A 25319-nucleotide genomic window follows, 5' to 3' on the forward strand; every position below is an offset into this window, starting at 1 on the left:
ATTCGCGGGCGAGACACAGCAGCAGGGAGGGAAGACGTCTATAGCTCCAGCAGAAAGCAGCCCCCTTTGGGGAGGTGTGTGACTCACCGGCACTGGGGTCCCTGAGCCCCGAGGTAGCACTGCTCCCCTGCTTTGCAGAAGGGGCCGTAGGGGCTGTGGATGCTGCAGTTGGAGACGCACATCAGCCCGTTGCTCACGTTCAGTGGGAAGTAATATTTCTGGTACGCCGTGGGAATGATGGAGTCGTTCTTGCAGACCGCTGGGGGTGGGGGAGGGAAAAGCCGAGGCAGGTAAATACCACAGGAAACCAACCCACCTCCCATTTCCTCCCCGGATGCTCAGACACTGCTCAGCCAGATGTGTCCCAAGCGACCCTCCAAAACTGTAACCGGTCCTAGAGAGCGACCGGATCCCCGGCTGCAGGGGAGAAGGCATCTAACACCTGGGAGCCACGCTTCGACCGATTCAGACTGCACAGAACATGTGCATGGCGGCCGAACGGCCTCCCCGGGGAGCTGCTGGATTCCTGGAGCATTTCAATGGAGCCTGTGTGACTCCAAACGCTCTGCACTCGCTCAGCCGGACGCAGAGATCACTGGGGTCCTTGCATCTGCCGGCCAGACCCTTAGCTGCGGTGAATCTGCTGTCAAGCCACTGGCATACATTGAGCTGTGATGCAAGTTCGCACCAGCTGCGGCTCTGACCTTACAAACCTACAGGACCGGCACCTGGCGTTATCCTGGGAGCGCCGGGAAGGGGGTGACGGGCAGAGACAGAGGCTCTGGGTCTTACCTGCTATGTTCACATTTACCGAGTTGACCTGCGTGGCTCCAGGTTTAAAGCACAATTTGTCTGAAAACAAGAGAGAGGGAGACCCAAAGGTGAGTTGCAGCGTCTGCGATTTGGGGGGGATCTGGCTCCAGGTTTCTGCATGTTTCCAGCCATGTTGGGGGGCAGGATGCATGCTGGAGGCTGAGCGGTTAGAAGGGGCTGTTCACAGTCCAGCATGCTGAGCGCCCACAGCCCTGGCGCGGTCGGACCCCAACCCCTGGGAGACACTAGCAGGTCTGCATGACAGATGCAGCGGAGCGAGGTGGGGCTCTCCGTCATCTCCCTGGGTGCTCTGGAGACCCCCTCGGCTGGCTGGCGCCCCCTGGGAGCCCAAGACACATGCAGGAAACACGGCAGGGACGGCATGCAAGGCTCTGCAGGGAAGGGATGAGACGCCGGGTCTGCAGCTGGCACCTCGCAGCGACCCCGAAAGCCAGATGGCCAGCGCCGGGCCCGCGAAAGGGAGGCCGGCTGGCCAGGCGACGCGCGGTACACACCCGGAGAGGCGCTGGTGCAATTGGTGGTATTCAGGCGCGCGCTGACGTTGGCCACGGCCTGGGTGTACACACTGGTGTAGTCGGCGTAGGGCACGTCCAGGACCACGTGGTGATCCACCACCACGCTGCCATTGCTGTGGGAGGAGGAGAAGAATAGAAAGGCCGTCAGGGGGCCACCGGATGACACCACCCCATCTCCAAGGTTTCCAGGCGTCCGGGTTCCAACAGGAAGGCCTGGTCGAAAGGGGATCTTGGCAGCTCCAGTTGGCACTGCCGACCACTTGGTGAAACGTCCGGCTCGTGGTGCAGTGCGGGTAAGGCAGGCTAGTCCCTGCCTGCCCTGGGGCACCGCAATTCTCCCAGAGCTGTCGCCAGGTCCCTGCAGCCCCATGGCACATGGGCGGCCAGTGAGGCTCCATGCACTGACCTCGCACCTGGAGGCATCACCCCCACAGCTCTCATTGGTGGAGGTTCCCGGCCAATGAGAGCTGCGGAGCCAGGCCTCGGGGTGCAGGCTGCCCGTGGAGCCTCACTGGCTGCCCATGTGCCTAGGGGCTGCAGGGACATGGTGACAACTTCCTGTAAACAGCGGCAAGTGCCACAGGAACCCCTCACCCTGAACCCCTCCTGCACCCCAACTCCCTGCCCCAGCCCAGGGGGTTTCGTTTTGTGCGACTAGAAAGTTGGCGACCCTTTCCCCCACTACCGTAATGGGGCCCAGGCCCCAAGCCTCACCTCAGCTGGATCACCTGGATGCTGAGGAACCCAGGCACTGTCTCCCTGTAGATCGGGTCCATCTGCAAGAGAGCGGGCTCAGCACGGCAGCCGCTAAGTGCTCCCCCTACTCCATGGAGCCCTGGCCCCCTTCCCTGCGCTCCGCACAGACCTGCCCTGCTTCAGCAGCTGTTCCCCGCCCAGCAGAGACCCTGCTCCCCCAAACCAGTGGGATGCTCCTTCCCCCAGACTCCTTGGACCTTCTACGGCTCAACCCAGCCCCAGGGACCTTCCCCCACCTGCCAAAGCCCCAAACCTCCCATAATGCATTGCATCAGGGCCTCTGCCCCTAGGAGACATCGCGGCCTGTGCAATGGGGCACTGCCTCATCAGACCCTGCAATCTAACCCCTCACCGGCGTGCCAGACCCCATCTCTGCCCCCACTACAGCACTTCCCCATTCACCCACAGCTCCGCACATTCCCCCCAGCCCTCCTGAGCCTGGTCTCCCTCACCCGGGCAATGAAGATTTCCACAAACACTTTGAATGCTCTGGACGTTGGATCCTCCATGCTTTCCGAGAAGTTCATGTTCGTCACCACCACGGTGACATTGATCTCCGCCTTCACCACATCTGCAAATGGGAAACAAAGCGCAGCTGTGGCAGCCCCGAGCACTCACGAGCCGGGGAGGACGAGCGGGGGCTCGCCAGGCTGGGTTTAAACACCACGAGATCGGGGCGGGGGTAATTAAAGAGCCAAATGAGTTTGGCTCCTCTTCTGAGCCTCTAAACTTGGTACATCATTGGAGAATCCAGTAACGGCCGGCTGGAAGGGAGCCTGAGTCCAGATCCTCACGCTTAGCCAGGACCAGTAACCCCATCCCAGCCCTTATGGGTGTTTGTCCAACCTGCTCTGAGAAGTCTCCAGAGATGGGACCCGCCCATGCAACCTGTTCTGGAGCCGAGCTACCCTGAGAGCCAGGAAGCGTTTCCTAAAACCCAACTGAGCTTGGCCCTGCTTCGGATTAAGCCCCTTGCTCCTTCTCCTGCCTTCAGGGGCCCCGGAGAACAACTGACCCTGTCCCCTCAGACCAGCCCTTCCCCGACCTGCAGGCCGGGCTCAAGTCCCCACCGTCCTCCACGCTGACCACGCCCGGGTTCAACCTCGCCCCCTAGGTCGGGTTTCTAGCCCTCGGATCGTCCTCTGGGTGGCCACTGCCCCATTTCCCAAAGCTCCCCTAATGCGCCCAGAGCTGGCCACAGCCCCCCCGGCTGGGGGTTTCCGGCGCCAACAGAGCAGGACGACCCCCTCCCCTGTTCACACACCCTGGGTTGATATTAGCCGTTTTTGCACCCTTCTCACATTTCCTTGTGCGATGCTCTTGCAAAAAAGGCGAGAGTCAGTCACGGGCCGCAGGAACAAACACCCCAGGAAAGCCACCAGGGTCGCCGATGCAGCCAGCGGCACCGTGAGCCCGGAATAGGGGCTCAGGAACCAAACCCTTGGGAACAAGCCGCTCAGCGAGAATGGGTACCCAAAAGGCTCAGGGACTGACAGTCCAACAGGGACCCCCAGAGCGATGGGGGAGGCCAGAGCCACTCACCGATGTTGATGCTGTTCATCACCGTTTCGCACAGCTCCCCTGTAAATACCGGAAGGCAGAGACACTTGTTCGCAAGGGGGGTCCCTCCATTCTGGCACCTCAGGGGCTCCAGCGTGGTGGCGGGAACTTCAGGGGAGCAAAGAGAGAAATGGGACCGAATGAGGACATACACCTGAAAGGGACCCCTCGCCCAACACTGAGATGCAGCCACCTACTGGGTGAGCGTGGGAAATGGTAATGGTTTGCCACAAGTTTCTAGCCAGGAATTAACTTCATATCCCAGTTAGTCACTGATGTGGATGATGTGATTTTTGTGCATGACAATAGCCCCTGCATGCCCCAAACCGTAATGAGGACCCCATCGTGCTGGGCACTGCACCTGCCCCGATTGAGACCAAGGACCCCACGGTGCTGGTCAGTGGCTGAGCCAGGAATAGAGTCTACGGTTCCCAGTCTGCCGTCCCTACCTTCCTCCTTGAACCCTGGTCCCCATAGAAACCCACAACTCACCCGCAGTGGTTGTGGTGCCAGTGGTGTTTGCGGGGTGGCTGCTGGTCCCTGGGATTTTGGTTGGCACAGTCATGGAAGTACTTGTGCTGCTAGACTGCGTCTGGGTCACAAGGCTGGTCATGGTGCTGGGTTTCCTCGTGGGAACCGAAGAACCTGTCGAGACGGAAAGAGGAGGCGCCATGGACCCTGTAGAAGACACTTGACTTGTTGCTGACTCGGACGTCATCACTGTGCGAGAGATGCCGGAGGTGGACCCTGCAGCTGTAGGCGAAGATACAGTCGTGGCCAACGTTTCCTCGTGGCCGGTGGATTTGGTTGGGCTGGGAACAAAACGGGTTGTCGTTGGCAGTGTCTCATGGTGGGTGGATGCCGGAGGACTTGAGTAGGAAAGTGTTGTTGCCAGGGTGGTCTCGCTGGTGGTGGATGAAGATATGGTTGGATAGGACTCTTTTGTCTTTACGGTAGACTCAGTGGAAGATGTGGTCACAGGCGGCTGAGGAGAGACTGTTGTCAAAGTTGTCTGTCGGCTGCTGAATTCCTCCGTGTTAGGGACAGAAAGAGTTGTTACTCCTGTACTCTCAGTACTTGTGAATGCAGTTGGAGTTGGATGGAGAGGGGCCGACGTCACGGTTGTCTTCTTGCTGGTGAATTCAGGTACGGTTGTACGGGACGCAGACGTCATGGTGCTACTCTCGATGGAAGATGTTGGCACAATGGGCTGAGAGGTGGCTGTTGTCAAGCTTGTCTCACTGGTGGAGATTTCACTTGTAGCAGGCGCAGAAAGAGTTGTTGCCAGTGTCGTTCGGTTGTGAGTGAGTTCTGTTGCTGGGACATAGGGAGTTGAGGCTACGGTGGTCTCATTCTTTGGGAATTCAGTCATAACAGTGGAAGGACTAGTTGCCTTGGTTCTCTCATTGGTGCTGAATTCGGGTAGGGTTGTATGGGACACAGATGCCATTGTGCTACTCTCCGGGGAAGATGTCACGACAGTGGGCTGGGATGTGACTGTTGTCAAGTTTGTCTCACGGGTGGAGCTTTCTGCTGTAGCTGCCACAGAGAGTGTGGAAGACCTTGTGACTTCAGGAACCGTTCTCCCGGAAAGACTTGTTGTGAGTCTTGTTTCCTTAGTGGGGACTTCTGACGTGGTTGAATAGCGCCCAGTTGTCTTTACAGTGCTTGTTGCCAAAGTTGTCTCCTTTCTGGTGAACTCAGACACAGCTGAGTGGGAGGGAAACGTCGCTGAAGGGCTCTGAGAGGAAGGGGTGGTCAGAGCTGGTTGGGAGGTGGCCATTGTAGAGTTCGTCTCAAGGGTGGAGATTTCAGGTGTAACAGGTACAGAGAGAGTTGTTGATATTGTGGTCTCAGCCTCGGTGGAGTTTGAAGTCGTTTGTACAGGAAACCCAGTTGTCATGGCAGTCTCACGGCCTGTGAATTCGGTTAAAGTCAGATGTGGAGGAGTTGTCATTGGGGGTGCGGCACTGGTAATGAATTCAGGAACGGTTGTGTGTGACACGTCTGTCGTGATGGCACTCTCAGTAGAAGATGTGGATACAACTGCAGCGTGAGTAGCTCTTGTCGCCGCTGACTCGCTGGTGGATGTTTCAGATGCAGCAGACGCAGAGGGGGTGGTTGACAATGTTGTTTCACTCTTGGTCAATTCTGCTGAAGCTGGAGCAGAAACCGTTGTTGCCAGAGTCGTTTCCTCCGTCGTGCTTTCAGAAAGGCTTGCGTGAGAGACGGAAGTGAAGAAGGTGCTCTGGGTGGAAGAGCTGGGCACCGTTGCCGGTGGAGAGGATGTTGCTGAGGTTGTCTCACTGTTGCTTGTTTCCATTGTGGTCTGCCCTGAAGAAGGTGTTATCGCATTGTGTGTGGATGTCTCTGTCATTGGAAGAGAAGGAGTGCTTGCCATGCTCGTCTCTGTCCTTCTGAATTCAGTACCAGTTGGATGGGGTGGAACCAATGTCACCGTTCTCCCATTGGTGGTGAATTCAGACACCGCGGGGTGTGTGACAGTCGTCCTTATGGGACTCTCACTGGACGATGCTGTCAGAGTTGACTCGGAAGCAGTCGTCAGACTTTCCTCCCTTGTGGAAATTTGGGCTGTTCTCGGGATCGGAAGAGAGGTTGCCATGGGAGTCTCACTGTTTGTATATTCACTAAAGGTCGGGGGAAGAGAAGTTGTTGGTAGGGTTTTCTCACTGGTCAAAGTTTCAGGTAGTGTTGGGAGAGAGACACTTCTTGTCATCTCCCTGGAAGAGGTTGAAACAACTGCAGAGTGAGTAGCTCTTGTCGCCGCTGACTCGCTGGTGGATGTTTCAGATGCAGCAGACGCAGAGGGGGTGGTTGACAATGTTGTTTCACTCTTGGTCAATTCTGCTGAAGCTGGAGCAGAAACCGTTGTTGCCAGAGTCGTTTCCTCCGTCGTGCTTTCAGAAAGGCTTGTGTGAGAGACAGAAGTGAAGAAGGTGCTCTGGGTGGAAGAGCTGGGCACCGTTGCCGGTGGAGAGGATGTTGCTGAGGTTGTCTGATTGCTTGTTTCCATTGTGGTCTGCCCTGAAGAAGGTGTTATCGCATTGTGTGTGGATGTCTCTGTCATTGGAAGAGAAGGAGTGCTTGCCAAGGTAGTCTCTGTCCTTGTGAATTCAGTACCAGTTGGATGGGGTGGAACCAATGTCACGGTTCTCCCATTGGTGGTGAATTCAGACACTGCTGGCTGTGTGACGGTGCTCGCATCAGCCGTGGAACTCAGGTTTGAAATGCTGGGTATGGAGACGGACTCGGAGAGGGTGCTGGACTCAGACGTGAGGGTCAGGCTGGAAACCCTGGGTGTAGAGACTAACTCCGAGATGGTGGTGGACTTGGACGTCAAGGACAGGATCGAAGCACTGGGCATGGAAATGGGCTCGGAGACGGTGCTTGACCCAGCCATGGAGGTCGAGCTGGAAGCACTGGGTGTAGAGATGGACTTGGAGACGGTTCTGGTCTCAGCCGTGGAGGTCAGACTGGAAGCACTGGGAGTGGAGAAGGACTCAGAGACTGTGCTGGCCTCTACAGTGGAAGTCAGGGTGGAAGCTCTGGGCGTGGAGATGGACTCGGGGACACTGCTGCTCTCATCCGTGGAGGTCGGGCTGGAATCTCTGGGAGAGGAGATAGACTCAGAGCCGGTGCTGATCTTGCTTGTGAAGGTCAGGCTGGAAACTCTGGCTGTGGAGATGGACTTGGAGTTCGTGCTGGTCTCGGCCATGGAGGTCAGGCTGGAAGCTCTGGGGGTAGAGACGGACTCGGAGCCGGTGCTGGTCTGAGTCACAGAGGTCGGTCTAGAAGTGCTGGACGGAGAGATGGACTCAGAGGTGCTGGTCTCAGCCACAAAGGTCGGGCTCGAAGTTCTGGGCAAGGAGACGGAGACAGAGGCAGTGCTGGTCTCGGTCCTAGAGGTCAGGGTGGAAGCACTTTCCGTGGAGACAGATTTGGAGATGGTGCTGCTCTCGGCAGTGGAGGTTGGGCTGGAAGCTCTAGGGGAGGAGATGGACTCGGACACAGTGCTAGTCTTGGCCATGGAAATCTGGGTGGAAGCTCCGGGCGTAGAGACAGACTCAGAGCTGGTGCTCGTCTCTTCTGTGGAGGTCGGGCTGGAAGCACTGGGCATAGAGACCGACTCGAACACAGTGCTGGTCTGAGTCACAGAGGTCGGGCTGGAAGTGCTGGACAGAGAGATGGACTCGGAGGTGGTGGTTGGGATGGAAGCGGTGGCCGAGGAGACGGACTCGGAGACAGTGGTGGACTCGGCCATGGAGGTCGGGCTGGAAGCTCTGGGCAAAGAGACGGACTCAGAGCCGGTGCTACTCTGAGTCACAGAGGTGGGTCTAGAAGTGCTGGATGGAGAGATGGACTCGGAGGTGCTGGTCTCGGCCATAGAGGAAGCACTTTGTGTGGAGACGAATTTGGAGACAGTGCTGGACTCGGTCCTAGAGGTTGGGGTGGAAGCTCTGGGCATAGAGACAGACTCGGAGACAGTGCTGATCTCGGCAGTGGAGGTCGGGCTGGAAGCACTGGGCGAGGAGGTGGACTCGAGCTCAGGGCTGGTCTCGGTCCTAGAGGTCGGAGTGGAAGCGCTTTGCGTGGAGATGGATTCGGAGACAGTGCTAGTCTCGGCCGTGGAAGTCAGGCTGAAAGATCGGGGGGAGGAGACGGACTCAGAGCCGGTGCTAGTCTCTGCTGTGGAGGACAGGTTGGAAGCACTGGGCGTAGAGACCGACTCGAAGACAGTGCTGGTCTGAGTCACAGAGGTCGGGCTGGAAGAGCTGAACAGAGAGATGGACTCGTACGTGGTGGTTGGGATGGAAGTTCTGGGCATAGAGACAGTCTCGGAGCCGGTGCTGGTCTCTGCTGTGGAGGTCGGACTGGAAGCGCTTTGCGTGGAGATGGATTCGGAGATGGTGCTGCTCTCGGCCACAGAGCTTGGGCTGGAAGATCTGGGCAGGGAGATGGACTCGGAGACAGTGCTAGTCTCAGCCATGGAGGTCGGGCTGGAAGCTCTGGGTGAGGAGACAGACTCGGAGACACTGCTAGTCTCAGTCCTAGAGGTCAGGGTGGAAGTGCTTTGTGTGGAGACGGATTTGGAGATGGTGCTGCTCTCTGCTGTGGAGGTCAGGCTGGAAGCTCTAGGGGAGGAGATGGACTCGGACACAGTGCTGGTCTTGGCCATGGAGGTCGGGATGGAAGCTCTAGGGGAGGAGACGGACTCGGACCTGGTGCTGGACTCAGCCATAGAGCTCGGGCTGGAAGCTGCATGGGAGGAGAAGGACTCGGAGATGCTGCTGGTCTCGGTCGTGGATGTCGGACTGGAAGCTATGGGTAAGGAGATGGACTCGGAGATGGTGCTGATCTGAGTCACAGAGGTCGGTCTAGAAGTGCCGGACGGAGAGCTGGACTCGGAGGTGCTGGTCTCAGCCACAGAGATCGGGCTGGAAGGGCTTTGTATGGAGACGGACTCGGACCTGGTGCTGGTCTCGGCCGTAGAGCTCGGGCTAGAAGATCTGGGCATGGAAACGGACTCGGAGACAGCGCTGGTCTCGGCCACAGAGGTCTGGCTGGAAGCGCTTTGTGTGGAGACGGACTCGGAGCCGGTGCTAGTCTCTGCTGTGGAGGTCAGGCTGGAGGCACTGGGTGTAGAGACCGACTCAAAGACAGTGCTGGTCTGAGTCACAGAGGTCGGTCTGGAAGTGTTGGACGGAGAGATGGATTCGGAGGTGCTGGTCTCGGCCATAGAGCTCGGGCTGGAAGCTCTGGGCGAGGAGATGGACACAGAGGCAGTGCTGGTCTCGGTCCTAGAGGTGAGGATGGAAGCACTATGCGTGGAGATGGATTCGGAGTTGGTGCTGGTCTCCGTCCCAGAGATCGAGGTGGAAGCACTTTGCGTGGAGATGAATTTGGAGACAGTGCTAGACTCGGTCCTAGAGGTCGGGGTGGAAGCTCTGGGCATAGAGACAGACTCGGAGACAGTGCTAGTCTCAGTCCTAGAGGTCGGGCTGGAAGCGCTCTGCGTGGAGACGGATTCGGAGATGGTGCTGCTCTCCGCCGTGGAGGTCAGGCTGGAAGCTCTAGAGGAGGAGATGGACTCAGACCTGGTGCTCGACTCGGCCGTAGAGCTCGGGCTGGAAACTGTGTGGGAGGAGAAGGACTCGGAGATGCTGCTGGTCTCAGTCGTGGACGTCGGACTGGAAGCTCTGGGCGAGGAGATGGACTCGGAGATGGTGCTACTCTGAGTCACAGAGGTCGGTCTGGAAGTGTTGGACGGAGAGATGGATTCGGAGGTGCTGGTCTCAGCCACAGAGATCGGGCTGGAAGCGCTTTGTATGGAGATGGACTTGGACCTGGTGTTGGTCTCGGTCATAGAGCTCGGGCTGGAAGATCTGGGCATGGAGACGGACTCGGAGACAGTGCTGCTCTTGGCCACAGAGGTCTGGCTGGAAGCGCTTTGTGTGGAGACGGACTCGGAGCCGGTGCTAGTCTCTGCTGTGGAGGTCAGGCTGGAGGCACTGGGCGTAGAGACCGACTCAAAGACAGTGCTGGTCTGAGTCACAGAGGTGGGTCTAGAAGTGCTGGACGGAGAGATGGACTCGGTGGTGCTGGTCTCGGCCATAGAGCTCGGGCTGGAAGCTCTGGGCGAGGAGATGGACACAGAGGCAGTGCTGGTCTCCGTCCTTGAGGTGAGGATGGAAGCACTATGCGTGGAGATGGATTCGGAGTTGGTGCTGGTCTCCGTCCCAGAGATCGAGGTGGAAGCACTTTGCGTGGAGACGAATTCGGAGACAGTGCTGGACTCGGTCCTAGAGGTCAGGCTGGAAGCTCTGGGCATAGAGACAGACTCGGAGACAGTGCTGAACTCGGCAGTGGAGGTCGGGCTGGAAGCACTGGGCGAGGAGGTGGACTCGGGCTCAGGGCTGGTCTCGGTCCTAGAGGTCAGAGTGGAAGCGCTTTGGGTGGAGATGGATTCGGAGACAGTGCTAGTCTCGGCCGTGGAAGTCAGGCTGAAAGATCGGGGGGAGGAGACGGACTCAGAGCCGGTGCTAGTCTCTGCTGTGGAGGACAGGTTGGAAGCACTGGGCGTAGAGACCGACTCGAAGACAGTGCTGGTCTGAGTCACAGAGGTCGGGCTGGAAGAGCTGAACAGAGAGATGGACTCGTACGTGGTGGTTGGGATGGAAGTTCTGGGCATAGAGACAGTCTCGGAGCCGGTGCTGGTCTCTGCTGTGGAGGTCGGACTGGAAGCGCTTTGCGTGGAGATGGATTCGGAGATGGTGCTGCTCTCGGCCACAGAGCTTGGGCTGGAAGATCTGGGCAGGGAGACGGACTCGGAGACAGTGCTAGTCTCGGCCATGGAGGTCGGGCTGGAAGCTCTGGGTGAGGAGACAGACTCGGAGACACTGCTAGTCTCAGTCCTAGAGGTCAGGGTGGAAGTGCTTTGTGTGGAGACGGATTTGGAGATGGTGCTGCTCTCTGCTGTGGAGGTCAGGCTGGAAGCTCTAGGGGAGGAGATGGACTCGGACACAGTGCTGGTCTTGGCCATGGAGGTCGGGATGGAAGCTCTAGGGGAGGAGACGGACTCGGACCTGGTGCTGGACTCAGCCGTAGAGCTCGGGCTGGAAGCTGCATGGGAGGAGAAGGACTCGGAGATGCTGCTGGTCTCGGTCGTGGATGTCGGACTGGAAGCTATGGGTAAGGAGATGGTCTCGGAGATGGTGCTGATCTGAGTCACAGAGGTCGGTCTAGAAGTGCCGGACGGAGAGCTGGACTCGGAGGTGCTGGTCTCAGCCACAGAGATCGGGCTGGAAGCGCTTTGTATGGAGACGGACTCGGACCTGGTGCTGGTCTCGGCCGTAGAGCTCGGGCTAGAAGATCTGGGCATGGAAACGGACTCGGAGACAGTGCTGGTCTCGGCCACAGAGGTCTGGCTGGAAGCGCTTTGTGCGGAGACGGACTCGGAGCCGGTGCTAGTCTCTGCTGTGGAGGTCAGGCTGGAGGCACTGGGTGTAGAGACCGACTCAAAGACAGTGCTGGTCTGAGTCACAGAGGTGGGTCTAGAAGTGCTGGATGGAGAGATGGACTCGGAGGTGCTGGTCTCGGCCATAGAGCTCGGGCTGGAAGCTCTGGGCGAGGAGATGGACACAGAGGCAGTGCTGGTCTCGGTCCTAGAGGTGAGGATGGAAGCACTATGCGTGGAGATGGATTCGGAGTTGGTGCTGGTCTCGGTCCCAGAGATCGAGGTGGAAGCACTTTGCGTGGAGACGAATTTGGAGACAGTGCTAGACTCGGTCCCAGAGGCCGGGGTGGAAGCTCTGGGCATAGAGACAGACTCGGAGACAGTGCTAGTCTCAGTCCTAGAGGTCGGGTTGGAAGTGCTCTGCGTGGAGACGGATTCGGAGATGGTGCTGCTCTCCGCCGTGGAGGTCAGGCTGGAAGCTCTAGGGGAGGAGATGGACTCGGACCTGGTGCTCGACTCGGCCGTAGAGCTCGGGCTGGAAGCTGCGTGGGAGGAGAAGGACTCGGAGATGCTGCTAGTCTCAGTCATGGATGTCAGACTGGAAGCTCTGGGCAAGGAGATGGACTCAGAGATGGTGCTACTCTGAGTCACAGAGGTCGGTCTAGAAGTGTTGGATGGAGAGATGGATTCAGAGGTGCTGGTCTCAGCCACAGAGATCGGGCTGGAAGGGCTTTGTATGGAGATGGACTTGGACCTGGTGCTGGTCTCGGTCATAGAGCTCGGGCTGGAAGATCTGGTCATGGAGACGGACTCAGAGACAGTGCTGCTCTTGGCCACAGAGGTCTGGCTGGAAGCGCTTTGTGTGGAGACGGACTCGGAGCCGGTGCTAGTCTCTGCTGTGGAGGTCAGGCTGGAGGCACTGGACATAGAGACCGACTCAAAGACAGTGCTGGTCTGAGTCACAGAGGCGGGTCTAGAAGTGCTGGATGGAGAGATGGACTCGGAGGTGCTGGTCTCGGCCATAGAGCTAGGGCTGGAAGCTCTGGGCGAGGAGATGGACACAGAAGCAGTGCTGGTCTCGGTCCTTGAGGTGAGGATGGAAGCGCTATGTGTGGAGATGGATTCGGAGATGGTGTTGGTCTCGGTACTAGAGGTCAGGGTGGAAGTGCTTTGCGTGGAGACGGATTCGGAGATTGTGCTGCTCTCCGCCGTGTAGATCAGGCTGGAAGCTCTAGGGGAGGAGACGGACTCGGAGACAGTGCTGGTCTCGGTCCTAGAGATTGAGGTGGAAGCTCTGGGCGAGGAGGCAGACTTGGAGGTGCTGGTCTCAGCCACAGAGTTGGGGCTGAAAGCGCTTTGCATGGAGACGGATTCGGAGATGGTGCTGGTCATAGAGGTCGGGCTGGAAGCACTGGGTGTAGAGATGGACTCGGAGACAGTGCTGGTCTCTGCCACAGAGGTTGGGCTGGAAGCGCTTTGCGTGGAGATGGATTCAGAGATTCTGCTGGTCTCAGCCGTGGAGGTCAGGCTGGAAGATCTGGGGGAGGAGACGGACTCAGAGTTGGTGCTCATCTTGGTTGTGAAGGTCGGGCTGGAAGCACTGGGCGTAGAGACGAACTCAAGGACAGTGCTGGTCTGAATCACAGAGGTCGGTCTAGAAGTCCTGGACGGAGAGATGGACTCGGAGGTGCTGGTCTGGGCCACAGAGGTCGGGCTGGAAGCGCTTTGCGTTGAGATGGATTCAGAGATGGTGCTGTTCTCACCGGGCGCAGAGACGGACTCGGAGACAGTGCTGCTCTCAGCCGTCGAGGTCGTGGAGGAAGCTCTGGGCGCAGAGACGGACTCGGACACAGTGCTGGTCTCAGCCACAGAGGTCGGGCTGGAAGCACTGGGCATAGAGATGGACTCAAAGACAGTGCTGGTCTCAGCCATAGAGCTCGGGCTGGAAGCTCTGGGCAAGGAGATGGACTCGGAGGTGCTGGTCTCAGTCCTAGAGGTCGGGCTGGAAGTGCTTTGCGTGGAGATGGATTCGGAGATGGTGCTGCTCTCCGCCGTGGAGGTCAGGCTGGAAGCTCTAGGGGAGGAGACGGACTCGAACACAGGGCTGGTCTCTGCTGTGGAGGTCGGGCTGGAAGCGCTTTGCGTGGAGACAGATTCGGAGATGGTGCTGCTCTCGGCCATGGAGGTTGTGCTGGAGGCACTGGGCGAGGAGACAGACCCCGACATGGTGCTGGTCTCGGCCGTGGATGTTGGGTTGGAAGCTCTGGGCGAGGAGATGGACTCGGACACGGGGCTGGTCTTGGTCCTAGAGGTCGGGGTGGAAGCGCTTGGCATGGAGACGGATTCGGAGATGGTGCTGCTCTCGGCCGTGGAGGTCGCGCTGGAAGCTCTGGCTGAGGAGACGGACTCAGAGACAGTGTTGGTCTCGGCCATGGAAATCTGGGTGGAAGCTCCGGGCATAGAGATGGACTCAGAGCCAATGCTGGTCTGAGTCACAGAGGTCGGTCTAGAAGTGCTGGATGGAGAGATGGACTCAGAGGTGCTGGTCTCGGCCACAAAGGTCAGGCTGGAAGTGCTTTGCATGGAGATGGACTCGGACCTGGTGCTGGTCTCAGTCATAGAGGTCAGGATGGAAGATCTCGGCATGGAGACAGGCTCAGAGTTGGTGCTGATCTTGGTTGTGAAGGTCGAGGTGGAAGCTCCGGGCGTAGAGACGGACTTGGACACAGTGCTGGTCTCGGCCATTGAGCTCGGGCTGGAAGCTCTGAGCGAGGAGATGGACTCAGAGGTGCTGGTCTCAGTCCTAGAGATCGGGCTGGAAGTGCTTTGCGTTTGGATGGATTCGGAGATGGTGCTGCTCTCCGCCCTGGAGGTCAGGCTGGAAGCTCTAGGGGAGGAGATGGACTTGGAGATGCTTCTGGTCTGAGTCACAGAGGTTGGTCTAGAAGTGCTGGACGGAGAGACGGACTCGGACTCAGTGCTGTTCTCGGTCATAGAGCTCGGGCTGGAAGCTCTGGGCGAGGAGATGGCCTCAGACCTGCTGCTGGTCTCAGCCGTGGAGGTCGGGTTTGAAGTGCTGGGAGTGGTGATGGCCTCAGATATTTCTGTTCTGTTGTGTGTTGTGATCCATTTACTAGTCGTTGTCTCCTTGGTTCCTGAGGTTGTCACTGTGCCTGTTACAAGTACATTGTGTGTGATATTTGCATCTCCTCTGTTAGCTTTTGAAGCTGGTTTTTACAACAGGACCTTTGTTTTTTATGTACCTCAAGGGCCATTCCTTTGGGAGATGGGCACCAAATTTTGTTGGTTCCTTTGGAAATCCCACCTTGAGGCCCTTCCTGCCCCCCCTCCCAATTTCCCTCTCTCATTTGCACTTTCCGCACCTCTTTCCAGGTGCCCCGTTGCTTGCCTGGGTCCCTGAGCCCACACCGATCACCTTCCACCTCACAAAGGCAAATACCGGTGCTTCTGATAACTGAGGGGTTAATCCCCAGCTCTGGTAGGATTATGTATCCAGTGACAATTATGGACCGTTATGCAAACAGCTTCCTTTCCCCGGCATGAGCCCCTCCCGCTCTAACCCACCAGCCCCCATTCCCCTCCCAGAGCCAGGGAGAGAACCCAGGAGTCCAGGCTCCCAGCCCCCCTGCTCTAACCCACTAGCCCCCACTCCCCTCCCAGAGTGTGATGAAGCGGGACTGTTCTTAATGTTTCCTCTGAATAGTGTGGGGGTGCCTCAGTTTCCCCTATGCAGTTCTTAAGTATCTAGGTGGTGGGGTAAGGGTGTATGATCCTTGAAGAGCCCTAGAGGGCAGGTGTGTGCAGGGGTCTGGACACAGAAAATGGTCGACACCCTGTTTCCTGGCCACTGATGGCCTGGCCCTTCCCCCCTGCCAGGTGAGAGCTAAAGGGTTGGAGAACAAAGGAATCCGGTGACCTCCTGGCCCGGGAAAGGGACAAAGCCCAGAGGGGGGGGGGGCTGGAGGGAGTTTCAGTTCGGGGCTGGCTGGGGACATGGAGTGAAGGGCAGACAGGGTTGTCTGGCTCACTGCCCCCCAAAATGGACCCAGCTGAGGGGTCCTGTTCTCTGCACCTACAAGCTCTGTGTCAGACCATGTCCCTGTCGTCTAATAAACCTTCTGTGTTACTGACTGGCTGAGAGTCCCGTCTGACTGCGGAGTTGGGGGGCAGGACCCTCTGGCTTCCTGAGGACCCCGCCTGGGTGGACTCGCTGGGGGAAGCGCACAGAGGGGCAGAGGAGGCTGGAGGCTCCGAGGTCAGACCCAGGAAGGGGGAAGCTGGGTGAGGTGTCCTGGAGACAGTCCCCCCCACCCCAACCCACCAGCCCCCACTCCCCTCCCAGAGCTGGGGAGAGAACCCAGGAGTCCTGGCTCCCAGCCCCCTGCTGTAACCCACCATCCCCCGCTCCCTTTCCAGAGCCAGGGAGAGAACCCAGGAGTCCTGGCTTTTGGTCCAGTACCTTATCTATCAGCCCCCACTCCCCCGACACTGAGGGACGAGGGGACGTGGCTCTGTCTGAAGTCCCTTCAGTTCCCAAGGTTGCCCGCTGGGCATGTCCGTGGTGTGCCAGCCAGGTATCGCCCTGGGCTACTCAGGGCAGGGGCAGGAATCAAGGAACGAAACCAGTGCGGTTTTCCCCTGTGGAAACCCCCTTCATCTGGAGTAGCTTCTCTCTCTCCCTTCCCCGCCCCCCGTTTCCTCCCTATCCCGCAGAGCCAGGGGGCAAGGCCAGACAGCCACAGACCTTCACTAGCAGGGTCCAGCCCCATAGAACCTCAGTGTGGGGAGGACAGATCCAGGGGGTGGGGGGGCTGTGGGGCAGCAGGGACCAGCCCCACAGAACCACAGGGTGCGGAGGAGGGATTGGGTTGTGGGGGGCCCTGGGACAGTAGGGACCAGCCCCATAGAACCAAAGGGTGGAGAGGACAGATCCGGGTGCGGGGGGGCTAAGGGGGAGCAGGGTCCAGCCCCATAGCCCAGGGGGGCAACTACAGAACAGCCCTTTAGCAGCAGCATCCCTGCAGTGGGGTGCCCCATTTGCCCTCCCCTAGGGAAGGCACCAGCATCGCTGCACTCCTGACCCATGGGACTACCCTGTCTGGGGGGGCGATGCCCCCAGCCCCACCCCTGCCCAGTCCAGGGGGACACTAACCCCTCCAGTCCCAGCCGGCTGCATTGCCCCAGAAGGGGGGTATGCAAGGAAGGGGGAATTTTCTGTCACATTTCTATGCCTGCCTCAGTTTCCCTCTGCACTTTGCCTGACTACCCAGCGTTCCGAGGGTTAATGCCGCCTGTGACCAGTGCGGGGGGGGGGCACACACACCCTTGCCTGGGGTGGCGCAAAGGGGGCCCGAACAGACCCGGCTGCAGCCGCCCCCCCAGCCCAGAGCTCCCCGAAGGCCCCCCCAGGACCGAGCAGGCGGCTGGGGAAGGGCGGGGACCAGGTGTTGCCAATTGCGGTCGGGTGCATTCCTGGAGGTTTCCTGCCACGACACGTTTCCTGGAGACTCCGGGACGCACCGCGAGGGCTGGAAAACTGGGGGCTGGGACAGGGGCAGCCTTCGGGGAGAGGGGCTCCAGGTCGCCCCCACCCCACCCTCCAATGTCCCCCCCACCAACCCCTCCTTCACCCACCCCTCCACAACCCCACCTCCAGCCATCCATCCCCCTGTGCCCCGCACACCCCTCCTCCATCCATCCCCCCATCCCTCCCACACACCCCTCCACCCCCCTTCACCCCCCACACCCCTCCTCCATCCATCCCCCCACCCCTTTTTCATCCACCCTTACATCCCCCCACCTCCAACCATCCATCCCCCATTCCCTGCACACCCCTCCTCCATCCATCCCCCCACCTCCACCCCCCTCCTCCATCCCCCTAACCTCTCCTTCACCCACCCCTCCACACCCCCACCTCCAGCCATCCATCCCCCTGTGCCCCCCACACCTCTCCTTCATCCATCCCCCCACCCACCCCCTACCCCTCCTTCATCCCCCCTCCATCCCTCCCACACACCCCTCCATCCCCCCACACCCCTCCTCCATCCATCCCCCCACCCACCCCTACCCCTCCTTCATCCCCCCCTCCATCCCTCCCACACACCCCTCCATCCCCCCCTTTCACCCTCCCACACCCCTCCTCCATCCATCCCCCCACCTGCACCCCCAACGCCTTTTTCATCCACCCTTACATCCCCCACCTCCAACCATCCATCCCCCATTCCCTGCACACCCCTCCTCCATCCATCCCCCCACCTCCACCCCCCTCCTCCATCCCCCTAACCCCTCCATCCATCCATCCCGCTGTGCCCCCCACCCTTCCATTCCCCCCCCACTGCCTCCGGCTACCCCTTCCACCCCTCCCCTCCTCCATTCATGCCCCCACACTCACACGCTATAGGGTGCCATGGGGGGCTGGGATGCCAGAGACAGGGGGCCGGAAGGTGTCCAGGCAGCCATGGGGGGCTGCAGTGGATGGGGGGGTGCCAGCCAATGCTGTAGCACCCTGCGTCCCCAGGAGCTCAGCGGGGCCCCCACCCCACAGCTCGCCCTCCCCCAGGTGGTCCCCTGGGTACTCACCCCCCGTGGAGGCCAGGGCCAGGGCTGCCCAGAGGCAGAGCACCACCAGCATCATCCCCCCGCTCCAGTCAGGGGTCCGCATGGGCGGGGAGGCCGGGGCCAAGCTCTGGAGAGGAGGATGCACCCAGGTGGCCTCCAGGATCCTGCTCGGAGCTGAAGTGCCACTCGGGGTGGCTGGTGGATTTCATAGAGGGAGGAGAACAGGTAGGAGGGGCCCCCAGGCGTTGGAAACCACAACGATCCGGCTGATAAGGGAGCCTGGGCCCCACCCCGGGCCCCATACTGCCAGCGGGGCCTGGCAGCTGGCACCCCAGAGCCCTGGGGGGCTGGGTGGGGGGCTGCCGCCCGCCCGGGGCCACAGGCCGGGCGGTGCCAAGCGCGGGGCAGGGAGCTGCCAGCGACGCACTGTTTCCATAGCTGGGCAAATATTTGGAGGAAATCTGTTGCTGGAACCCGGGGCGAGGGCGCGTGGAAGAGCGGGGGGCCGGGCGCCCGAGCGGGGAGGGGGGGATTTCTTGCTCTGCACCGGAGCTTCTCCAGGCACCCCCATCCCCGTGGCCTCTGGGCACCTCCTGCTGCATCCTCACCCACACACCCTGCCCCTCACGCCAGGCCAGGAATATCAGGGGAGAGGGTCCCACCCAGGCCCCGAGGCCCGGCGACCCTGCTGTGTTTAGCGCTGACGTGGGGCTTACGGCTGGTGGGGGGGTATATGCAGTGTCGAGGTTCCCTCCAGGCAGCAGGGACTTGACCCCAGGTCTTTCACCTGAGCCAGCGGCCTGGTCTTCCCCTCGCTGCAGAAATTAAGCTGAGCTGCCCCGGTTTGCGACGCCCGGCCTGTGAACGGGGGCGCGACTCCCACCCGCATCCCCGAGCGCCTTGCTACCCTGGAGGATGGGGGCGTGCGGGGAAGGCTGTGTGAGTGACAGCACTTAGCTCCGTGCGAGCAGGTGGGACGTGTGTGAGTGACAGCACTTAGCTGCGTGCGAGCAGGTGGGACGTGTGTGAGCGACAGCACTTAGCTCCGTGCGAGCAGGTGGGACGTGCGTGAGTGACAGCGTGCAGCCCACGTGCGAGCAGGTGGGACATGCGTGAGTGACAGCGTGCAGCCCACGGGTGAACAGGTGGGACGTGTGTGAGTGACAGCGTGCAGCCCACGTGCGAGCAGGCGGGATGCGCGTGAGCGACAGCACTTACCTGCGTGCGAACAGGTGGGACGTGCGTGAGTGACAGCGTGCAGCCCATGGGTGAACAGGTGGGACGTGCGTGAGTGACAGCACTTAGCTCCGTGCGAGCAGGTGGGACGTGCGTGAGTGACAGCACTTAGCTCCGTGCGAGCAGGTGGGACGTGCGTGAGCGACAGCACTTAGCTCCGTGCGAGCAGGTGGGACGTGCATGAGTGACAGCGTGCAGCCCACGGGTGAAAAGGTGGGACTTGTGGCCAGGCATGCGCATGACACCGCAGCGCATGGGACCCCCGTGTGCCCACGTGACTGGCTGTTCGCACGGCACCCCCTCTCCACTCGGTTCCTGATAACGCTGCATTGACGTCAGGGCAGGATATAACTAATTTGCCTTTTATAAAAAGGAGTTTCCCTCCTTAAGGAGATGAGTGGTTAATCAGCGCTTCAACACTCATGCCCTTGGAGTTCGTTTATCGTTACGGCAAACAAAACACCAGCTATAAATAGAATTTCAAGGGCAGAACCTACCTGTGCATCCCCTGGGTTCTCTCCCCGGCTCTGGGAGGGGAACGGGGGCTGATGGGTCAGAGCTGGGGGGGCTGGAAGCCCGGACTCCTGGGTTCTCTCCCCAGCTCTCGGAGGGGAGTGGGGGCTGGTGGGTTAGAGCGGGGCCGGGGGGCTGGGAGCCAGGACTCCTGGGTTCTCTCCCCAGCTCTGGAAGGGGAGTGGGGGCTGGTGGGTTAGAGCGGGGCCAGGGGGCTGGGAGCCAGGACTCCTGGGTTCTCTCCCCGGCTCTGGGAGGGGAACGGGGGCTGATGGGTTAGAGCCGGGGGGGGCTGGGAGCGAGGACTCCTGGGTTCTCTCCCCAGCTCTGGGAGGGGAGTGGGGGCTGGTGGGTTAGAGCAGGGCCGGGGGGCTGGGAGCCAGGACTCCTGGGTTCTCTCCCCGGCTCTGGGACGGGAGTGGGGGCTGGTGGGTTAGAGCAGGGCCGGGGGGCTGGGAGCCAGGACTCCTGGGTTCTCTCCCCAGCTCTGGGAGGGGAGTGGGGGCTGGTGGGTTAGAGCAGGGCCGGGGGGCTGGGAGCCAGGACTCCTGGGTTCTCTCCCCGGCTCTGGGACGGGAGTGGGGGCTGGTGGGTTAGGGCCGGGGGGGCTGGAAGCCCGGACTCCTGGGTTCTCTCCCCAGCTCTCAGAGGGGAGTGGGGGCTGGTGGGTTAGAGCGGGACCGGGGGGCTGGGAGCCAGGACTCCTGGATTCTCTCCCTAGCTCTCGGAGGGGAGTGGGGGCTGGTGGGTTAGAGCGGGGCCGGGGGGCTGGGAGCCAGGACTCCTGGGTTCTCTCCCCAGCTCTGGGAGGGGAGTGGGGGCTGGTGGGTTAGAGCAGGGCTGGGAGCCAGGACTCCTGGGTTCTCTCCCCGGCTCTGGGAGGGGAACGGGGGCTGATGGGTCAGAGCTGGGGGGGCTGGAAGCCCGGACTCCTGGGTTCTCTCCCCAGCTCTCGGAGGGGAGTGGGGGCTGGTGGGTTAGAGCGGGGCCGGGGGGCTGGGAGCCAGGACTCCTGGGTTCTCTCCCCAGCTCTGGAAGGGGAGTGGGGGCTGGTGGGTTAGAGCGGGGCCAGGGGGCTGGGAGCCAGGACTCCTGGGTTCTCTCCCCGGCTCTGGGAGGGGAACGGGGGCTGATGGGTTAGAGCCGGGGGGGGCTGGGAGCGAGGACTCCTGGGTTCTCTCCCCAGCTCTGGGAGGGGAGTGGGGGCTGGTGGGTTAGAGCAGGGCCGGGGGGCTGGGAGCCAGGACTCCTGGGTTCTCTCCCCGGCTCTGGGACGGGAGTGGGGGCTGGTGGGTTAGAGCAGGGCCGGGGGGCTGGGAGCCAGGACTCCTGGGTTCTCTCCCCAGCTCTGGGAGGGGAGTGGGGGCTGGTGGGTTAGAGCAGGGCCGGGGGGCTGGGAGCCAGGACTCCTGGGTTCTCTCCCCGGCTCTGGGAGCGGAACGGGGGCTGATGGGTTAGAGCCGGGGGGGCTGGGAGCCAGGACTCCTGGGTTCTCTCCCCAGCTCTGGGAGGGGAGTGGGGGCTGGTGGGTTAGAGCAGGGCCGGGGGGCTGGGAGCCAGGACTCCTGGGTTCTCTCCCCGGCTCTGGGACGGGAGTGGGGGCTGGTGGGTTAGGGCCGGGGGGGCTGGAAGCCCGGACTCCTGGGTTCTCTCCCCAGCTCTCAGAGGGGAGTGGGGGCTGGTGGGTTAGAGCGGGACCGGGGGGCTGGGAGCCAGGACTCCTGGATTCTCTCCCTAGCTCTCGGAGGGGAGTGGGGGCTGGTGGGTTAGGGCCGGGGGGGCTGGAAGCCCGGACTCCTGGGTTCTCTCCCCAGCTCTCGGAGGGGAGTGGGGGCTGGTGGGTTAGAGCGGGGCCGGGGGGCTGGGAGCCAGGACTCCTGGGTTCTCTCCCCAGCTCTGGGAGGGGAGTGGGGGCTGGTGGGTTAGAGCAGGGCTGGGAGCCAGGACTCCTGGGTTCTCTCCCTAGCTCTCGGAGGGGAGTGGGGACTGGTGGGTTAGGGCCGGGGGGGCTGGAAGCCCGGACTCCTGGGTTCTCTCCCCAGCTCTCGGAGGGGAGTGGGGGCTGGTGGGTTAGAGCGGGGCCGGGGGGCTGGGAGCCAGGACTCCTGGGTTCTCTCCCCAGCTCTGGGAGGGGAGTGGGGGCTGGTGGGTTAGAGCGGGGCCAGGGGGCTGGGAGCCAGGACTCCTGGGTTCTCTCCCCAGCTCTGGGAGGGGAGTGGGGGCTGGTGGTTAGAGCAGGCGGGGTTGGGAGCCATAAGAGCGGCCATACTGGGTCAGAGCAAACATCCATCTAGCCCAGTGTCCTGTCTGCCAACAGTGGCCAATGCCAGGTGCCCCAGAGGGAATGAATCATCCAGTGATCCGTCCCCTGTCACCCATCCCCAGCTTCTGGCAAACAGGGGCTAGGGACTCCAGCCCTGCCCAGCCTGGCTAATAGCCATTGCTGGACCATTGTCACGGAGTCCCCGGGCGATGCTCTGGAGCTGCTCCTTACGAAGCCAGGCAGGACGCTGGGGGAGTCTCCTCTCTGGGAAGGACACACAGCTCACCCGGCTTCCACCTTCCTGGGTCTGACCTCGGAGCCTTCAGCCTCCTCTGCCCCTCCGTGCACTTCCCACAGCCAGTCCACCCAGGCGGGCTCCTGGGGAAGCCAGAGGGTCCTGCCCCCCAACTCCGCAGTCAGACGGGACTCTCAGCCAGCCAGCAACACAGGAGGTTTATTAGACGACAGGGACATGGTCTGACACAGAGCTTGTAGGTGCAGAGAACCGGACCCCTCAGCTGGGTCCATTTTGGGGGCAGGGAGCCAGACAACCCCGTCTGCCCTTCACTCCATGTCCCAGCCAGCCCCGAACTGAAACCCCCTCCAGCCCCTCCTCTCTGGGCTTTGTCCCTTTCCCGGGCCAGGAGGTCACCGGATTCCTTTGTTCTCCAACCCTTCAGCTCTCACCTGGCAGGGGGGAAGGGCCAGGCCATCAGTGGCCAGGAAACAGGGTGTCGGCCATTCTCTGTGTCCAGACCCCTGCACACACCTGCCCTCTAGGGCACTAAATGATCATACACCCTTACCCCACCCCCTAGAGACTTAAGAACTGCCTAGGGGAAACTGAGGCACCCCACACTATTCAGAGGACACATTAAGAACAGTCCCACTTTGTCACAACCCTCCTCCAGGAAGGTCTCTAGTTCTTCTTTGAACCCTGTTATAGTCTTGGCCTTCACCACGTCCTGTGGGAAAGAGTTCCACAAATACTTCCTCCTGCTTGTTTTCAACCTGCTGCCTATTAATTTCATTGGGTGTCGCTAGCCCTATTTATGAGAGGGAGTAAACACCACTCCCTTATTTACTTTCCCCAGAAGTCATGATTTTATAGACCTCTGCCATACCCCCCCTTAGCCGTCTCTCTCCCGAGCTGAAAACTCCCCGTTTTATTAAGCTCTCCTCGTACGGCCGCCGTTCCACACCCCTAACCAATTTTGTTGCCCTTTGCTGAGCCTTTTCCAATCCCAGGAGATCTTTTTGGAGAGGGGCCACCACATCAGCACGCAGGACTCAAGCCGCGGGTGTCCCACAGATTTAGAGAGAGGCAACATGAGATTTTCTGTCCTGTTATGTATCCCTTTCCTAACAGGACTCCTGAGTTCTCTTCCTTGCTCTGGGTGGGGTCCAGTGGTTAGAGCAGGGGGGCCAGGAGCCAGGACTCCTGGGTTCTCTCCCCGGCCCTGGGAGGGGAGTGAGGGCTGGGAGCCAGGACTCCTGGGTTCTCTCCCCACCCGCCACCTCCCTGTCTGACAAGATCCCCTGGGATCTCCTTGCATAGCCCCCAGCCCCTCCAGGCCACCGGTTCCCCAGCTCTGGGCCTCCCCCAAAGCCCAGCCTGCCCCACTGCCTGGGGCAGCACCTGCCCAGCAGCCCTTTATAACAAACACCTGCCCTGGCCCAGCTGGCTCTGGTGAGTGACTGGGGCTGGCCGGCCCAGGCCCGAGCCCCTTAAAGGGGAACACCGGCCCACTGCAGGGGGGAGCGGCTTTGGGTCCCTCCCCAAGCTAGGTCCTGGTACAGGAGCCGCGGGATTCCTGGGGGCTCAGCAACCCTGTTCATTGGGGGCTACTCCTCCCTCCAGCCCGAGCCCTCAGCAAATTGGGGTCCCTGGAGGGCACCGGGGGGGGGGGGTGCGGCTGGCCGGCCGGCCGGCCGGGGGCCCAGCCTGGGGGGAAGGAGGCTGTGCCGGAACAGAGCCAGGGCGCCACCTGCCCGGGGCCATGCACGGACCCACCTGACACCAAATGGGCTGCCGTGGCGACCCACGGAACCACATAGTGCCCGGAACCACGCGGCACTGCTGGGATGCAGTGTGGAACCACCGGGCCCCAGGTGGCTCAGGGATGGGTGGGAGCAGGGGGTGCCCATCCCCCGGGCGCAGGGAGGAAGGGGGTGACGGGTTCCCGGTGGCAGAGCCTGGGGCATGGAGGGGGAGAACTCTCCACCCGCCGGGACATCTGGGCTGGCGCCAAGGGCCCATCCCAGGGCACGTTCCATGGGACTCTAAATAACAACTGAGATTTCACAGAACAAATAAAGCAAAGGTCACCCTGGGTACCTGAGAAATGCCAGGGCGGGGGGACGTGCGCATCTGAGACTGGCCTCGCCTGGCAGGTGACGTAACAGGGACAGGGTGGAGGGCTGGGAGCCAGGACTCCTGGCTTCTCTCCCCGGCTCTGGGAGGAGAGTGGGGGCTGGTGGGTGAGAGCAGGGGGGCTGGGAGCCAGGACTCCTGGGTTCTCTCCCGGGCTCTGGGAGGAGAGTGGGGGCTGGTGGGTGAGAGCAGGGGGGGCTGGGAGCCAGGACACCTGGGTTCTCTCCCCGGCTCTGGGAGGAGAGTCAGGGCTGGTGGGTGAGAGCAGGGGGGGCTGGGAGCCAGGACACCTGGGTTCTCTCCCCGGCTCTGGGAGGGGAGTGGGGTCTAGTGGTTAGAGCAGGAAGGGGGGGACTGGGAGCCCGGGTTCCATGCCTGGCCGGGTTGTTGAGTCACTGTTACTTGTCCTTTCTCTCCCCTGGGCCTTGCCCGGCTTTGCCGTTGGTAATGGGTATAAGATTTGTGTGCACAGTGCACAAGGCCAGCACTGCCCCTCCGCTCCCGGGGCAGCCTGAGGGTGAATTCACCGGTGCACGCAAAGCGCTCGACCCTGTAGTTCGGGGCCAAGGTGCAGCGTCAGGATGGGTCATTCGATGGAGCAGGGGGTTACGGGAGAGGTTGTCTGGGTGGGGGGTGCACTGGCAGGGAAGCTGGCCCAGCTTTACGGGCAGGGCGTGAGGTTTCCATTAGCCGTCAAGGTTCATTTCCTGGGCA

At 61.0% G+C, this 25319-nt stretch overlaps 2 protein-coding genes across 2 annotated transcripts in view; both read right to left on the reverse strand.

The window, feature by feature from the left end:
- Nucleotides 1–19485, reverse strand: part of LOC141978754 (uncharacterized) — a 41984-nt gene extending 22499 nt beyond the window's left edge. The window contains exons 1-11 of the mRNA XM_074941072.1: nt 19438–19485; nt 18241–18346; nt 11639–14813; nt 11513–11557; nt 4158–10444; nt 3648–3773; nt 2558–2676; nt 2064–2125; nt 1329–1462; nt 793–852; nt 88–259 (exon numbers count right to left, since the gene is read on the reverse strand). Of these exons, the coding sequence (XP_074797173.1) occupies nt 88–259; nt 793–852; nt 1329–1462; nt 2064–2125; nt 2558–2676; nt 3648–3773; nt 4158–10444; nt 11513–11557; nt 11639–14813; nt 18241–18346; nt 19438–19485 (10334 nt within the window). The remainder of the gene's footprint in view (nt 1–87; nt 260–792; nt 853–1328; nt 1463–2063; nt 2126–2557; nt 2677–3647; nt 3774–4157; nt 10445–11512; nt 11558–11638; nt 14814–18240; nt 18347–19437) is intronic.
- On the reverse strand, nt 10487–11508 carry LOC141978945 (uncharacterized; the record flags this gene model as incomplete). The annotated part of the gene is made up of 2 exons (XM_074941344.1): nt 10487–10507; nt 10549–11508. Coding segments are annotated over 2 exons (981 nt in total), but the record flags the coding sequence as incomplete, so codon positions are not given.
- Nucleotides 19486–25319: the final 5834 nt, after the last annotated feature.

This window comes from Natator depressus, chromosome 28 (assembly GCF_965152275.1).
Source record: "Natator depressus isolate rNatDep1 chromosome 28, rNatDep2.hap1, whole genome shotgun sequence".
In the NCBI taxonomy this organism is placed as follows: domain Eukaryota; kingdom Metazoa; phylum Chordata; order Testudines; family Cheloniidae; genus Natator; species Natator depressus.